The 14,157-nt window shown below is 48.2% G+C and overlaps 1 protein-coding gene across 2 annotated transcripts in view; it reads right to left on the bottom strand.

The window, feature by feature from the left end:
* Positions 1–7,915: 7,915 nt before the first annotated feature.
* Positions 7,916–14,157, bottom strand: part of KIF17 (kinesin family member 17) — a 71,463-nt gene continuing 65,221 nt past the window's right edge. For both annotated transcript variants that reach the window (XM_063942073.1, XM_063942074.1), the window contains one exon: positions 7,916–8,149. In XM_063942073.1, the coding sequence (XP_063798143.1) occupies positions 7,962–8,149 (188 nt within the window). In that variant the 3' untranslated portion in view covers positions 7,916–7,961. The remainder of the gene's footprint in view (positions 8,150–14,157) is intronic.

Below are 14,157 nucleotides of genomic sequence, written 5' to 3'. Positions count from 1 at the left end.
CGACCCGGCAATATGCTAGGTCGGGATGCCATAGCAGCGGGGGGCGGAGCCGGCGCTGGGAGATGAGCTCATCTCTGCGCCGCCTCTCCCTATGTAGTGAACGGGTCCCGGGTCGTTCACACTGCACTGACCCGGTATTCAACCCAGAAATAACCCAGCTTGAATTTCAGGGTCAGGCAACCCAGGAATTCTCCATGGGCCCTTTCACATCGCACACTGACCCGCGTGGACCCGTCAATATACCGGGTGGATACCGGGTTATTTGTGCGATGTGAAAGGGGTATGATTGGCTAACATATAAGCAGGTAATGCCGGCAGTTGCCTCTTATGCACGCTGTAACGCGACGCTGTATGTGACGGAGGAGAGCGCGTAACAATACTAACCTCTAAAACCTAGCGAATAAGGATAGTTGGTAAGAAATGCAGCGACCAGACAGAAACTGGGAATATTATAGGGCAGGGATATACGGCCATACCTATAGCAGCAGAGATGGTCCCTGGATATTGGGGTCTCTGCTGAAATACACAATGAGTATACAGATGTAAATAAGTGGCCATACGTCTATTTCTGCTATGATATACAGTAAAAAGAAAACCATTGGATTCAATTGGTTGTAATATTACTACATTTATTATGAGTTATAGTCTTGTGGGAGCGATTCAATTGTTCTTGCCGCCCCCCCCCCCCCGTACCCACCGGCAGCTAGTCATTTGTTTCTGCCGACATGCACAGCCTCCTGAGGTGGCGAGCAGAAATGTGCGAAAAGTATTTGTGCACCCAAACTGCAGTTTTCGCGTCTCGCCCAGCACCTTAGCCGGGTTTAGCCGTTTTGCACAGTCGGCGCGATAAAACAAAGGGCACCCAAACAATTGCATATCGCACCATTTAAAGTGACAGGAAAAATGCAGTTATAGGCAGCCATTAACACTATCGCCCCTTGTGACAGTATGTACTGCTGCGACTAAGGTCACCGGAGAGGAGGGTAATATTTCTGGGGTTACAGGCATTCTGTCCATTCTAATTAATAGGTCTTTTCTCAGACAATCTTTCCAATGGACATTTTAGCCTGACGAAGCTGTCCTCAGTGACCAAGACAAAGTGGGTACGGATAGAGAATGCTCATATACGTGTATCAGTCACTGTCCTGCAGGATCACAGGAGGACACACTGGGTACGGATAGAGAATGCTCATATACTTGTATCAGTCACTGTCCTGCAGGATCACAGGAGGACACACTGGGTACGGATAGAGAATGCTCATATACTGTATCAGTCACTGTCCTGCAGGATCACAGGAGGACACACTGGGTACGGATAGAGAATGCTCATATACTTGTATCAGTCACTGTCCTGCAGGATCACAGGAGGACACACTGGGTACGGATAGAGAATGCTCATATACTTGTATCAGTCACTGTCCTGCAGGATCACAGGAGGACACACTGGGTACGGATAGAGAATGCTCATATACTTGTATCAGTCACTGTCCTGCAGGATCACAGGAGGACACACTGGGTACGGATAGAGAATGCTCATATACTGTATCAGTCACTGTCCTGCAGGATCACAGGAGGACACACTGGGTACGGATAGAGAATGCTCATATACTGTATCAGTCACTGTCCTGCAGGATCACAGGAGGACACACTGGGTACGGATAGAGAATGCTCATATACTGTATCAGTCACTGTCCTGCAGGATCACAGGAGGACACACTGGGTACGGATAGAGAATGCTCATATACTGTATCAGTCACTGTCCTGCAGGATCACAGGACACACTGGGTACGGATAGAGAATGCTCATATACTTGTATCAGTCACTGTCCTGCAGGATCACAGGAGGACACACTGGGTACGGATATAGAATGCTCATATACTGTATCAGTCACTGTCCTGCAGGATCACAGGAGGACACACTGGGTACGGATAGAGAATGCTCATATACTGTATCAGTCACTGTCCTGCAGGATCACAGGAGGACACACTGGGTACGGATAGAGAATGCTCATATACTGTATCAGTCACTGTCCTGCAGGATCACAGGAGGACACACTGGGTACGGATAGAGAATGCTCATATACTGTATCAGTCACTGTCCTGCAGGATCACAGGAGGACACACTGGGTACGGATAGAGAATGCTCATATACTGTATCAGTCACTGTCCTGCAGGATCACAGGAGGACACACTGGGTACGGATAGAGAATGCTCATATACTGTATCAGTCACTGTCCTGCAGGATCACAGGAGGACACACTGGGTACGGATAGAGAATGCTCATATACTGTATCAGTCACTGTCCTGCAGGATCACAGGAGGACACACTGGGTACGGATAGAGAATGCTCATATACTGTATCAGTCACTGTCCTGCAGGATCACAGGAGGACACACTGGGTACGGATAGAGAATGCTCATATACTGTATCAGTCACTGTCCTGCAGGATCACAGGAGGACACACTGGGTACGGATAGAGAATGCTCATATACTGTATCAGTCACTGTCCTGCAGGATCACAGGAGGACACACTGGGTACGGATAGAGAATGCTCATATACTTGTATCAGTCACTGTCCTGCAGGATCACAGGAGGACACACTGGGTACGGATAGAGAATGCTCATATACTTGTATCAGTCACTGTCCTGCAGGATCACAGGAGGACACACTGGGTACGGATAGAGAATGCTCATATACTGTATCAGTCACTGTCCTGCAGGATCACAGGAGGACACACTGGGTACGGATAGAGAATGCTCATATACTGTATCAGTCACTGTCCTGCAGGATCACAGGAGGACACACTGGGTACGGATAGAGAATGCTCATATACTGTATCAGTCACTGTCCTGCAGGATCACAGGAGGACACACTGGGTACGGATAGAGAATGCTCATATACTGTATCAGTCACTGTCCTGCAGGATCACAGGAGGACACACTGGGTACGGATAGAGAATGCTCATATACTTGTATCAGTCACTGTCCTGCAGGATCACAGGAGGACACACTGGGTACGGATAGAGAATGCTCATATACTGTATCAGTCACTGTCCTGCAGGATCACAGGAGGACACACTGGGTACGGATAGAGAATGCTCATATACTTGTATCAGTCACTGTCCTGCAGGATCACAGGAGGACACACTGGGTACGGATATAGAATGCTCATATACGTGTATCAGTCACTGTCCTGCAGGATCACAGGAGGACACACTGGGTACGGATAGAGAATGCTCATATACTGTATCAGTCACTGTCCTGCAGGATCACAGGAGGACACACTGGGTACGGATAGAGAATGCTCATATACTGTATCAGTCACTGTCCTGCAGGATCACAGGAGGACACACTGGGTACGGATAGAGAATGCTCATATACTGTATCAGTCACTGTCCTGCAGGATCACAGGAGGACACACTGGCTGGGTACGGATAGAGAATGCTCATATACTTGTATCAGTCACTGTCCTGCAGGATCACAGGAGGACACACTGGGTACGGATAGAGAATGCTCATATACTGTATCAGTCACTGTCCTGCAGGATCACAGGAGGACACACTGGGTACGGATAGAGAATGCTCATATACTTGTATCAGTCACTGTCCTGCAGGATCACAGGAGGACACACTGGGTACGGATAGAGAATGCTCATATACTGTATCAGTCACTGTCCTGCAGGATCACAGGAGGACACACTGGGTACGGATAGAGAATGCTCATATACTTGTATCAGTCACTGTCCTGCAGGATCACAGGAGGACACACTGGGTACGGATAGAGAATGCTCATATACTGTATCAGTCACTGTCCTGCAGGATCACAGGAGGACACACTGGGTACGGATAGAGAATGCTCATATACTGTATCAGTCACTGTCCTGCAGGATCACAGGAGGGACACACTGGGTACGGATAGAGAATGCTCATATACGTGTATCAGTCACTGTCCTGCAGGATCACAGGGAAGGACACACACTGGGTACGGATATAGAATGCTCATATACTTGTATCAGTCACTGTCCTGCAGGATCACAGGAGGACACACTGGGTACGGATATAGAATGCTCATATACTGTATCAGTCACTGTCCTGCAGGATCACAGGAGGACACACTGGGTTACGGATAGAGAATGCTCATATACTGTATCAGTCACTGTCCTGCAGGATCACAGGAGGACACACTGGGTACAGATAGAGAATGCTCATATACTTGTATCAGTCACTGTCCTGCAGGATCACAGGAGGACACACTGGGTACGGATAGAGAATGCTCATATACTGTATCAGTCACTGTCCTGCAGGATCACAGGAGGACACACTGGGTACGGATAGAGAATGCTCATATACTTGTATCAGTCACTGTCCTGCAGGATCACAGGAGGACACACTGGGTACGGATAGAGAATGCTCATATACTGTATCAGTCACTGTCCTGCAGGATCACAGGAGGACACACTGGGTACGGATAGAGAATGCTCATATACTTGTATCAGTCACTGTCCTGCAGGATCACAGGAGGACACACTGGGTACGGATAGAGAATGCTCATATACTGTATCAGTCACTGTCCTGCAGGATCACAGGAGGACACACTGGGTACGGATAGAGAATGCTCATATACTGTATCAGTCACTGTCCTGCAGGATCACAGGAGGGACACACTGGGTACGGATAGAGAATGCTTATATACTTGTATCAGTCACTGTCCTGCAGGATCACAGGAGGACACACTGGGTACGGATAGAGAATGCTCATATACTTGTATCAGTCACTGTCCTGCAGGATCACAGGAGGACACACTGGGTACGGATAGAGAATGCTCATATACTGTATCAGTCACTGTCCTGCAGGATCACAGGAGGACACACTGGGTACGGATAGAGAATACTCATATACTTGTATCAGTCACTGTCCTGCAGGATCACAGGAGGACACACTGGGTACGGATAGAGAATGCTCATATACTGTATCAGTCACTGTCCTGCAGGATCACAGGAGGACACACTGGGTACGGATAGAGAATGCTCATATACTGTATCAGTCACTGTCCTGCAGGATCACAGGAGGACACACTGGGTACGGATAGAGAATGCTCATATACGTGTATCAGTCACTGTCCTGCAGGATCACAGGAGGACACACTGGGTACGGATATAGAATGCTCATATACTTGTATCAGTCACTGTCCTGCAGGATCACAGGAGGACACACTGGGTACGGATATAGAATGCTCATATACTGTATCAGTCACTGTCCTGCAGGATCACAGGAGGACACACTGGGTACGGATAGAGAATGCTCATATACTGTATCAGTCACTGTCCTGCAGGATCACAGGAGGACACACTGGGTACGGATAGAGAATACTCATATACTTGTATCAGTCACTGTCCTGCAGGATCACAGGAGGACACACTGGGTACGGATAGAGAATGCTCATATACTGTATCAGTCACTGTCCTGCAGGATCACAGGAGGACACACTGGGTACGGATAGAGAATGCTCATATACTTGTATCAGTCACTGTCCTGCAGGATCACAGGAGGACACACTGGGTACGGATAGAGAATGCTCATATACTGTATCAGTCACTGTCCTGCAGGATCACAGGAGGACACACTGGGTACGGATAGAGAATGCTCATATACTGTGATCAGTCACTGTCCTGCAGGATCACAGGAGGACACACTGGGTACGGATAGAGAATGCTCATATACTTGTATCAGTCACTGTCCTGCAGGATCACAGGAGGACACACTGGGTACGGATAGAGAATGCTCATATACTTGTATCAGTCACTGTCCTGCAGGATCACAGGAGGACACACTGGGTACGGATAGAGAATGCTCATATACTAGTATCAGTCACTGTCCTGCAGGATCACAGGAGGACACACTGGGTACGGATAGAGAATGCTCATATACTGTATCAGTCACTGTCCTGCAGGATCACAGGAGGACACACTGGGTACGGATAGAGAATGCTCATATACTTGTATCAGTCACTGTCCTGCAGGATCACAGGAGGACACACTGGGTACGGATAGAGAATGCTCATATACTTGTATCAGTCACTGTCCTGCAGGATCACAGGAGGACACACTGGGTACGGATAGAGAATGCTCATATACTTGTATCAGTCACTGTCCTGCAGGATCACAGGAGGACACACTGGGTACGGATAGAGAATGCTCATATACTTGTATCAGTCACTGTCCTGCAGGATCACAGGAGGACACACTGGGTACGGATATAGAATGCTCATATACTGTATCAGTCACTGTCCTGCAGGATCACAGGAGGACACACTGGGTACGGATAGAGAATGCTCATATACTGTATCAGTCACTGTCCTGCAGGATCACAGAGGACACACTGGGTACGGATAGAGAATGCTCATATACTTGTATCAGTCACTGTCCTGCAGGATCACAGGAGGACACACTGGGTACGGATAGAGAATGCTCATATACTTGTATCAGTCACTGTCCTGCAGGATCACAGGAGGACACACTGGGTACGGATAGAGAATGCTCATATACTTGTATCAGTCACTGTCCTGCAGGATCACAGGAGGACACACTGGGTACGGATAGAGAATGCTCATATACTGTATCAGTCACTGTCCTGCAGGATCACAGGAGGACACACTGGGTACGGATAGAGAATGCTCATATACTGTATCAGTCACTGTCCTGCAGGATCACAGGAGGACACACTGGGTACGGATAGAGAATGCTCATATACTGTATCAGTCACTGTCCTGCAGGATCACAGGAGGACACACTGGGTACGGATAGAGAATGCTCATATACTGTATCAGTCACTGTCCTGCAGGATCACAGGAGGACACACTGGGTACGGATAGAGAATGCTCATATACTTGTATCAGTCACTGTCCTGCAGGCTCACAGGAGGACACACTGGGTACGGATAGAGAATGCTCATATACTGTATCAGTCACTGTCCTGCAGGATCACAGGAGGACACACTGGGTACGGATAGAGAATGCTCATATACTGTATCAGTCACTGTCCTGCAGGATCACAGGAGGACACACTGGGTACGGATAGAGAATGCTCATATACTGTATCAGTCACTGTCCTGCAGGATCACAGGAGGACACACTGGGTACGGATAGAGAATGCTCATATACTTGTATCAGTCACTGTCCTGCAGGATCACAGGAGGACACACTGGGTACGGATAGAGAATGCTCATATACTGTATCAGTCACTGTCCTGCAGGATCACAGGAGGACACACTGGGTACGGATAGAGAATGCTCATATACTGTATCAGTCACTGTCCTGCAGGATCACAGGAGGACACACTGGGTACGGATAGAGAATGCTCATATACTTGTATCAGTCACTGTCCTGCAGGATCACAGGAGGACACACTGGGTACGGATAGAGAATGCTCATATACTTGTATCAGTCACTGTCCTGCAGGATCACAGGAGGACACACTGGGTACGGATAGAGAATGCTCATATACTTGTATCAGTCACTGTCCTGCAGGATCACAGGAGGACACACTGGGTACGGATAGAGAATGCTCATATACTGTATCAGTCACTGTCCTGCAGGCTCACAGGAGGACACATTGGGTACGGATAGAGAATGCTCATATACTTGTATCAGTCACTGTCCTGCAGGATCACAGGAGGACACATTGGGGCAGCTTTATCCGGCTAGTAGCAGAGACATGTGACTCGTGCATGACTTGTGCACCTATATACCAGTACTTTTATTATTGGAAGTGGTTATCCGGGGCGTCAGTGTGCACATGAGCGCCACGCGTTTCCAGGCAGTGATATTTCTCCCACGCGGTTCTCCCTCTGTCCGCTGGCTCCACAGGCTCCTAACTATTCAATGTCTTGTGGGGTTCCCACTGTTAAGAAACTCAGACCTTAAGAACCATGTTTTAATTGGCTGTAACAAGGGCTCCAGCGTGGCTCAGTATTTGCTCTTCTTCCGTCTGGTTTTGGCAGATGTGACAGGGATCTCCAGGGACTCCAGTCTAAATGGGCGAGGTAAAGGCACCTCCATGGACTGTAGTGGGGACACAGAGTTGACGCTGGCACTCAGGATGGAAGTAGCATTGCTGATCGGAGCCGTGTACGCTGGGGAAGTGCTGTGCAGAGCTGCAGGTAAGAGAGAGACAAATTACACTCTGGTTCTAGATATGGCAAATAGAGAACTCACGGACACAGACACACACACGTATACTGCCTCCCCTCCCACCACCACAATATACTGCCCCTGTATACATTGCACCCCCATACCCCTACATAGAGTGGCCCCTATATATCCAGGGCACCACCCTCCTCCGTATACTGCTCCCTCCATATACCACATACTCTGCACCCCCTCCTCCATATACCATGCTGCGGCCCCAGGTTACTTGCCATCCAGGGATTCGTCAACAAGTAGCAGCAGAAACCAGGAAACGGATGCAGGAACCACCAGACGGTCCAGCAGCGCTCAGAGCGGAGGCACCGGGGACACGTGTGGCCACTTACCGGCATGGAAAGTGGGTGAATTGGTCCGGCAGGAAGGTGTGAGACCCTGTGTGGGGTGAGCAGTGCGGTGACCGGGAGAAGGAGGGGTCAGTGCTGGGGCTTCAGATGAAGCGGATGAGGAGGCGGCAGATAACCGGCTCAGCTGCTTTATATATAATGCATGCCAGCGGAGGGGCGGGGTCCTGTGCTCGCCCCTCCCAAACCCTGCACAGGCCATACCCAGACTCCTCCGGCCAGCTGCTGGTGGCTACTGGTGTCCTCTACCCCCAGACTGGCCGGCAGCTGTGCAGGGACTGCTGAGTTTTCACATGCCAGTACTGGTGTATATAGTGCAACATCATTATAGCCTGCCCATTACAGAGATACAGCATCTATATACACAGTATGTGTATATATATATATATATATATATATATATATATATATATATATATATATATACACACACACACACACACACACACAGTGATCCAAAAGTAGGTGGACAGTAAATGATAATTTATTTTGAGATTACATATACAATTATATTTACTAATACAATACAATAGCAGTAAAGGTAATCCCGTGCCTGAGTCACCTGCGGGGTAAAACGTTCTGTCTCGGTGAAGGAGGACAGATCAGAGCGTTCCCTGCTGAATGCGGCCTGGCACCGTGGCCACTGGATAAACAAGGTTTTGTGATGTACAGATAGTTATAGGCGTTTTGAGTGGCGGAGACGGAATTTATGTGGGTTATGTTTTTCCAGGTGACCCTGGGACATTTTACCTCTCTCCAGTACAGTTACTTGATTTTTATGCACTTTGGCGACGGTGAAGATCACACATTGATGTGATATATAAATTGGATGCCTGTTGCTTCGTCTTGGTACAATTTATACTGGGAATTTTATATATATATATGTCAAAGTATGTATGTATATTTGTATGTTTAATCTTCTTAGGTTCCTACATGCCTTGGTGGATCTGGACCAAGCGTGGTACACACACATACCCTTCATTATCCAACTTAAAACACTGGCGGGGTTTCAAGTGAAAAAATCCACCCCTTGCGGGGCCAGGGGACCGACCATGAAACTGGTCTGTTTGTGTGTCTGTCTGTGAGGTCATGCTGTGATGTCATAATGGTAGTAACGGCCTATACCAGGACTCTGCTTCTGCTGCTGCTGCCCTGTCTCATACTCCTCCAGAGCCCTGGCAACATACAGCTCACCAGCAGGAGGCGGTATCACCAGAAAAGCTACTCACATAAGGTCAGTGATTGGACAAAGGTAAGGGCAGCTCAGTGCAATGCGGCGGCGGCAGATTTGGAGCATGATTAATGAGAATCAGGGGAAAATAGAAATTATTCAAAGTTACACATTCCCTTCATTATCCAACTCTCAATATTGGCAGGGTTGCAATAAAAAAATTCATCCCTTTCAGGGCCAGGGCCATATTATATATTATGCTGCCAGGGTTTCAGGTGAAAAAAACCACCCCTTTCAGGGCTAGGGCCATATATATATATATATATATATATATATATATATAATGGCTTCTTAACAGCCTGCATCCAATTTGGGGGACACTCACCTACTAGTTCGCAACCGTAAGGATGGGGTGATAGTGGATACCATACCTCGTGTATATTTGGGCAGAATTATTATACTGTTGGGTATGTAAATTCATGTTCTTGCATTTTATGGAAAGAGGTCATATGCCTCTGCTTATCTACCAAGAATAAATGATTCAGGTATTTGACTAGATGTCATTATCTTGATTTTAAGAATTGAGTGACGGTTTAAATAAGGGTCATTTTATTAAGGGATTATTCCTTTCTTAACTAATTAAATAATAGCGCACCAGGGGCATTTCCATTGCACATTCCTATTTGAAGTCCCCACCAGCGCAGGGGACTACCCTAGTGGTGCCGCTGAAATTATCTGCCAGCGCAGCAAAAGGGGATTTATTTGTTGTTGTTTTTTACATATATATGTTATATTTATAAAATATAAAATACATTGCTGTTTGCTTGTTAGTCTGGTTATGCACTCGGACACCCCTGCAACAATTGGGATGAAACCAACGCGAAGTGGCCAGGTTTTAGGGAGGTTAGGGTCCTGGTCAGACCAACACTGGATCCCAGAAGACATACTGTGGGCTCCTAATAGGTCGGGGTCGCTCTCATGGCAGAATGTGCTGGGCAGAACTGTGACCCAGGGAGCCTGTTCTGGGCCTACCACTGGATGGATTTGGATGAAAACTTCACAAAGTGGTAACATTGTATCCCAGAAGACATATTAGGAGGTTGGGGTCCTGGGGGGGGGTCCTCAGAGCGACTGGCAACACCCCAAAAATAGAAACGACACTGGGCAGCCACCTCATGGGTGTGTTGGAAGAGCTACTAAGCTACTAATTATTTTTAATATGTTGACAGTTACATCCAACTCAGTGAGAACTTAATAACTGAAACTTTTAACCTGGCAACGCCAGCTACTTCAGCTAGTGTTTATATATAAAATATATTTCTGTAATGTCCTAGGGGATACTGGGATGACATTAGTACCATGGGGTATAGATCGGGTCCATTGGAGCCTGGCACTTTAAGAAATCAGTAGTGTGTGCTGGCTCCTCCCCCCTATGCCCCGCCTACCAGACTCAGTTTAGAAAAATGTGCCCAAGGAGCCGGGTGCATTTCTCTGGAGCTCGAGAATTGTCTTCAAATCTTTTATTTAGTTTGTTATTTTCAGGCAGCGCTGGTTGGCAGCCAGTCTCCCTGCATCGTGGGACTGTAGTGGGGGGACCGAACCAACCTCCTGAGGGTTAATGGTTCGTATCCCCGCTGACAGGACACTGAGCTCCTGAGGCGCTGTTTCTCATGCCCCCAGGGTGTGAGCCCACGCCGGCAGCATGCCGCCACCCCTAACAGATGCCGAAGACGCGGTGCGGTGAGTACAGGCACCAGGGTCCCGGTTAGCGGGTCCTCGGTGAACATGGCGGCATAAGGGCGCGGCGGTCACCTATGAGCTTCGGTGTCCGCTGCGGACCCCAGACAGAGGTAAAGGGGGATATTAAACTCCTTATTTTACACAAATTTCATATATACAGCCAGGATAAACTGTGAGGGCCCGCGCGCCATTGAAGGGGCGGGGCTTCCGGAGAGCGGGACCAGAGACTTAAAGGCGCCATTTCCAGCTGCTTCTGACACCCAGGCTGCATGCAAGCGCTGCTCCTCCACAGACCCTGCTAAATCACCAATTGTACTGATACAGGGGGTTTTATAGAGAGGGGGGAGCATATAGGGTAATATACCATAATCTGCCTTACTAAGGCTCTGATTTATACCCAGCAGAGCGCTGCCTTGCCTGAGGTACCGTGTGCTGGTCTCATTCCTCTCTGTGTCACTCCATACAGACTGGGGTTTCCTGTGTTATTTCACTGCACGCTGTATATTTCTGCTGAAACAGAATGTCTGCCAATAAAGGCTGTGTGTACCTGATACAACACATTTGGGGGTAATTCAGATCTGATCGCAGCAGCAAATTTGTTAGCAGTTGGGCAAAACCATGTGCAGTGCAGGAGGGGCAGATGTAACATGTGCAGAGAGTGTTAGATTTGGGGGGGTAAATTGTTTCTGTGCAGGGTAAACACTGGCTGATTTATTTTTACACTGCAGTTTAGATTTCAGTTTGAACACACCCCACCCACATCTAACTCTCTCTGCACATGTTACATCTGCCCCCCCCCCCCTGCACTGCACATGGTTTTGTCCAACTGCTAACAAATTTGCTGCTGCGATCAACTCTGCATTACCCCCAATGTTTTCCCCTTCACAGGGGGGATCTCTCTCCTAGATATTCAGTGTTCTCTACCTTTACAGGGTAGTAGTGTACAAGTGCCAGAAGTGGTTAGAATCATTTCAAGGAATGATTACAAATATTAATACAGAGCTGGTTTCTACCAGACAAGTAAGGCAGCCTCCTGGATAATCTGTGGATGATTTTTCTAACCAGGGCTGGTGACCGCAGACAGGCTTCTCAGCCTCCCCTGGTGGTCTCTCATAAACACACACACTCCCACATGTACTCCAATCTGACTCTGATAATGACATGCCAGATTGGGAAGAAGGTGCCGTGGACATAGGGGGTCATTCCGAGTTGATCGCTAGCTGCCGTTGTTCGCAGGGCAGCGATCAGGCTAAAAATCAGCATTTCTGCGCATGCGTTTACACCGCAATGCGCGCGCGACGTACGGGTACAAAGGCTTTTGTGGTTGTGCACAGGTTCTAGCGACATTTTAATTTGCACTGGCGGCCGCAAGAAGAATAACAGGAAAGGGGCGTTTCTGGGTGTCAACTGACCGTTTTCAGGGAGTGCTTAGAAAAATGCAGGCATGCCAGGGAAAACACAGGTGTGGCTGGGCGAACGCTGGGCGGGTGTGTGACGTCAAAAGCCGAAGAGTAAGTTCAGGGCTGGTCTTGTTTTGCACAAAATGATTTTGTTGGCGCTCTGCTGCACAGGCGTTCGCACTTCTGCAAAGCGAAAATACACTCCCCCCAGTGGGCGGCGACAATGCGTTTGCACGGCTGCTAAAAACTGCTAGCGAACGATCAACTCGGAATGACCCCCATGGAGCGGGACAATACTTTGTCTCAAGGTGTGGAGGCCCTAATTTATTCTATTAGGGAAGTCCTCAACATACCGGATAAGGAAACAGTACATGAGGAAGAATTGTTTTTATCGTAAAATCAAAATCTTCTACCACCTTCACTGTCTCCAAGGAATTAAACTCACTCTTTACTAAGGCGTAGGTAAATAATAAAAAAAAAAAGACTTTAAAACCCCTAAACGGTTGCTAAATTCTTTCTATTTCCCACCTGAGGATGGGACGGGTTGGGTGACCCCCCCCCCCCCCCCCCCCCCCCCCCCCGTGGGTGGATACCTCGGTGTCCAGGCTATCATGTAAGATTGTGCTGCCTATATCTGGTGCTCTCTTCTCCCAAAGATCCAGCTGACCGTAAACTTGAGACTACACTCAAATAAATTCATACCGCAGTAGACGTACCATGGCTTGCGGTTGGATTACAAGGGCCATGGTTAAATGGTCTGATAATTTAATAAGGGGGTTTGACACTCTACCTCAGATTGAGATCCTGACTCTACTGCATCATGTCCAGGATACTGCAAGTTTCATGAGTGAGGCGATCAAGGAAATAGGCCTCATTAATGCCCGTGCCCCAGCGATGGCAGTCTCGGCTCGCAGTGCTCTGTGGCTGCGACAATGGTCAGCGGATGCTGATTCCAAGTAAGGCGTAGAGAATCTTCCTTTTACAGGAGAGGCCTTGTTTGGGGAAGAACTGACCAAGTGGGTTTCTCTAGCGTTGGCGGGTAAGTCTACCTTTCTCTGACGTCCTAGTGGATGCTGGGAACTCCGTAAGGACCATGGGGAATAGCGGCTCCGCAGGAGACTGGGCACAACTAAGAAAGATTTAGGACTACCTGGTGTGCACTGGCTCCTCCCTCTATGCCCCTCCTCCAGACCTCAGTTAGAATTTTGTGCCCGGCCGAGCTGGATGCACACAAGGGGCTCTCCTGAGCTCCTAGAAAAGAAAGTATAATTTAGGTTTTTTATTTTCAGTGAGATCTGCTGGCA

Source organism: Pseudophryne corroboree, chromosome 10 (genome assembly GCF_028390025.1).
Source record: "Pseudophryne corroboree isolate aPseCor3 chromosome 10, aPseCor3.hap2, whole genome shotgun sequence".
NCBI classification, from domain to species: domain Eukaryota; kingdom Metazoa; phylum Chordata; class Amphibia; order Anura; family Myobatrachidae; genus Pseudophryne; species Pseudophryne corroboree.
Note: the sequence above shows the minus strand (reverse complement) of the source record. Positions and strands in the feature narration are given on the sequence as shown.